Raw genomic sequence first — 3,509 nt, forward strand, 5'->3', positions numbered from 1 at the left:
TCTCTCTCTCTCTCTCTCTCTGCTAAGCAACATGCACATTCTTTGTTCTCCACAGTGATGATCTATTGTTGCTGCCATGCCCGTACTGCTCATGCCCTCTTCCTCCGCCTTTCTTCATCACTGCAGGTGGAGAGGCCAGCAAAGATCGTTACACCGCCATGGCACACGACCACGGGAAGATCGATCCGAAGGTTTTTCACCATGCTAAACCCCAGATACGACATCGACGGGGATTCGATGAGCCAAATTGGATGCCCATGATCCCAACTGGCGAGGCCGGCTCTACAAAATCATTAGCTGGTTAGTGATTTTAAGATATCCATGATGCATACATCATTTCAACATGCAATACATCAAAGCTCTTTTTTCAATTGGAAGCACATAGATGATATGTTGCAATGATTCTGGAGGTCCACTGCAAATGCTTTGTCTCCATGCTGCAATTTTTTCTTTATGTTATGGCAAATTTTCTTACCTATTTTGCTTTGACTAGTGGGGTTTTGTTGAATACACAAATCAAGGTTTGAAATATAGAATATCGGGTTCGTATCGGTTTGCCACCAGCATAACGGATATCAGTTATTTGGTGATATGTAGTTATATCATAAACATATCCAAAAAATAACCATATTCTTGTTCAAAACATGTCTTTTAGTAAAAAAGAAAAGAGAGTAGGATGTCAACGCGTCAACATAATAAATTTAGATTGGGAATGTCTAGGGCACATCTAGATGTGCCCTACTTATTGCACATCTAAGTGAATGAATCAAATATGAAGAGGAAAAGAAAAAAGAAAAAGAAAATATCCACACGAATCTCAACATAAGATCAATGATATAGGACTTAGATGTGCAATACTTATGGCACATCTAGATGTGCTTTAGCAAAACTGATTTAGATTACTAGTTTATTTACTCGCTTATTAAGAAACTATTTGACAAAGATTTACAAAATCCTTGATCAGGGATTAATAACAATAAATTACATATGCATTTTTCAGAATATTATAAACACATATCCTTGATCGATCAATGAAGTTGTAAATACCTAAACTTATTTTCACTGTTTCTAAGAAAGACTTGTTGTCATCTACTACTGTATGTATTAGTCTATATCAATGCACATATCGGGTCAGATATCAGCCATATCGATCGATATTTTGGTCTATATCGAAAGATGTGTGAGAAAATAATATGTTATATTCATATCGGTTGACCCCCAAAGTTAATATACCGGTCGCTTCGCCCTTGATTTAGAAGCTTGACACAAATCATTTTGCTGCATGGATGTGTTTGAATCGCTACAAACATTTCCTACGAGAGAGTATCGCCATACGCGCAAGAGGAAATTCTCTGACAATGACGGGAAAATAAATTGTGGAGCACTTCGGATTATTCTGCTACGACGATCAGACGAACCAAAACTGATTTAGATGGGATCGGACGGCTTTCCCCGGCAACTCGATCGTCCATCGAAATGGACTCCGAGCCAAATCCTAGTGCAATCCTACGTAACTGGGATCCATCCATATAAGCAGAGGATCACGCTTTGCTTAACTCTGGGTAATCACGATTTTACCAGAGTAATCCGTCATGGCCACCCTTTGCTGGTCCGTGGACGTCAAGGGCGGCGAAGCCGTGAGGTCTTGCGTGCTGGACGGCCGCCGCGGCGCCGTCACCAGCGTCTCCCTCGTCGGCCCGCCCAGCGGCCGGAGCGTCGTCGTGGAAGCCTACGTCAAGACCGCCAGCGGGACCCTCGCGCTCGCATCGCTGTCATCCGAGGGGCCCCGCGTGGAGCTGCCGAGGTCGGTGCTGGTGATGGAAAGCGATTTCTTCTGCTCTCGCGTGAGGCGGCATGGAGATGGAGGCGATCCCTCCGGTGACGAGGCGGTCGCCGTTCGCTTCGAGGGTCGCTTTAACGATCACGTTCTTCCTCCGCCGCCGCTGTGCGAGGGGTTGGAGAACGAAGATGACGATGACGACAACAGCGAGCCCGAGGATGAATACTCGGTCGATTCGGAAGACGAGGAAGATGGCAGCAGCAGCGAGGAGGAGGAGGATGAGGAGGAGAGCGACGGTGAGGTCGACGGACAAGCGGCCAGCGCCGACGATGACGTGACGCTAGGCATTCTACAGACGCTGCACCGTAGGAAGTTCGTCCCCGAGGGGCAACTCGTTGGAGGTTCGGCGCCGCGGTTCGCCTGCGCCGGGAGGACGCTCGGCTTCATGCGAGTCGCCGCCGTGGAGAGCGAAGGAGGAGACGACAGCAAGCACATCTTGGTGCTCTACCGCTACACCCGCTTCAGGGCATCACCGGACGGCGTGGAACGGCGAGGGAGGACGACGGAGCACCAGCTCCGGTTCATCGCCACCGGCGACCACACGGCGAGGTCGCTGGCGTGGGCCGGATCGTCTCTGGGCCTGCTCATATACCCCGATATCTCGAGCAAGAAACTCGAGGAGATCACCAAGCAGCTCCAGGAGCTATGGTCCATCTTGGCGTCGCAGGTGAGCGTCCCGCCGGGAGCAAGGCGCGTCGAGGTGTTCGTGGACGTCGGCATCCTCCGGCGGGCGGACTACACGCCGGCGAGCATGGGGCACATGTACCCCGCGCTGGAAAGCATGGTGGCGGACCCGTGGCCCGGGCGCTTCATCGGCATGGAGTTGCCCTTGCCGGTGCCGGTACGGTGCGGCACGGAAGGCGAATTAGCCGGCGATGACGATAGAGGCAGAAACGCAGACGAGCGGCCGGCAAAGCGGAGGAGGGTAGACGTCGCTGGGGAGGATTGCCCTGTCTGCTTGCAGCTGCTGGAGGGCGACGACCTCGCCGCGTGGCCCGGGTGCCGCGGCAAGCCGCACGTCTTCCATGGCGCGTGCCTGGAGGGCGTCCTCCAGAACAGGGACATCTGCCCTATGTGTAGACACAAGCTGGACATCAAACACAAGCTAGAGTGATAGACCTTGTAACTACAGTTACTAGCTTGAATGTTCTCTGAAGTAGCTTCATTCAACTGGTTGTTTGTGTATTCGTGAGTTCATCTATCGATGAATTGCGCCAGCTGTATTTGGTGTATATACGAAGATGTCATTATAATTGGATTTAATGGAAGGAAAATTTGTTTGTTCAATTCCTCAATTGTATGCCTTCTTTTATTTTTTGTTAGTGAAATGATTGTTCATCAAAGTTGCTTTCATCTCCTCTCAAGTTGTTTGATTATTGCCCACTGACCATTGTTGTCAAGATGAATGATTCTATGCATGAAAAAACACTCCCACATTATTTTCATACTATATATGACAAGTGGGGATGATCGGCCCTCGTGACGAAAAAGGGCGGAAATTGGGTGGAGAGCAGCGGCATGGAAGAGGAGACTGGAGGATTTTGTTGCGGAAATAGTGCATCCAACTACAAAAGCGTCGGCTCCGCTTCAGCTTGGGTGGGCCCGGGGTCTTGGAGTTCTACGTGACTCGTGTCCAAACTCCCTCAAAGCCCCTCGCCCTCGTTTGGTT

At 49.7% G+C, this 3,509-nt stretch overlaps 1 protein-coding gene across 1 annotated transcript; it reads left to right on the top strand.

Moving 5' to 3' along the window:
- The first annotated feature begins 1,586 nt into the window (after window positions 1-1,586).
- Window positions 1,587-3,025, top strand: LOC123155039 (uncharacterized). Its single transcript, XM_044573610.1, has one exon. It carries the CDS (start codon window positions 1,593-1,595, stop codon window positions 2,952-2,954), a length of 1,362 nt encoding a protein of 453 aa, XP_044429545.1. The 5' UTR covers window positions 1,587-1,592; the 3' UTR covers window positions 2,955-3,025.
- Window positions 3,026-3,509: the final 484 nt, after the last annotated feature.

This window comes from Triticum aestivum, chromosome 7A (genome assembly GCF_018294505.1).
Source record: "Triticum aestivum cultivar Chinese Spring chromosome 7A, IWGSC CS RefSeq v2.1, whole genome shotgun sequence".
Taxonomy (NCBI): domain Eukaryota; kingdom Viridiplantae; phylum Streptophyta; class Magnoliopsida; order Poales; family Poaceae; genus Triticum; species Triticum aestivum.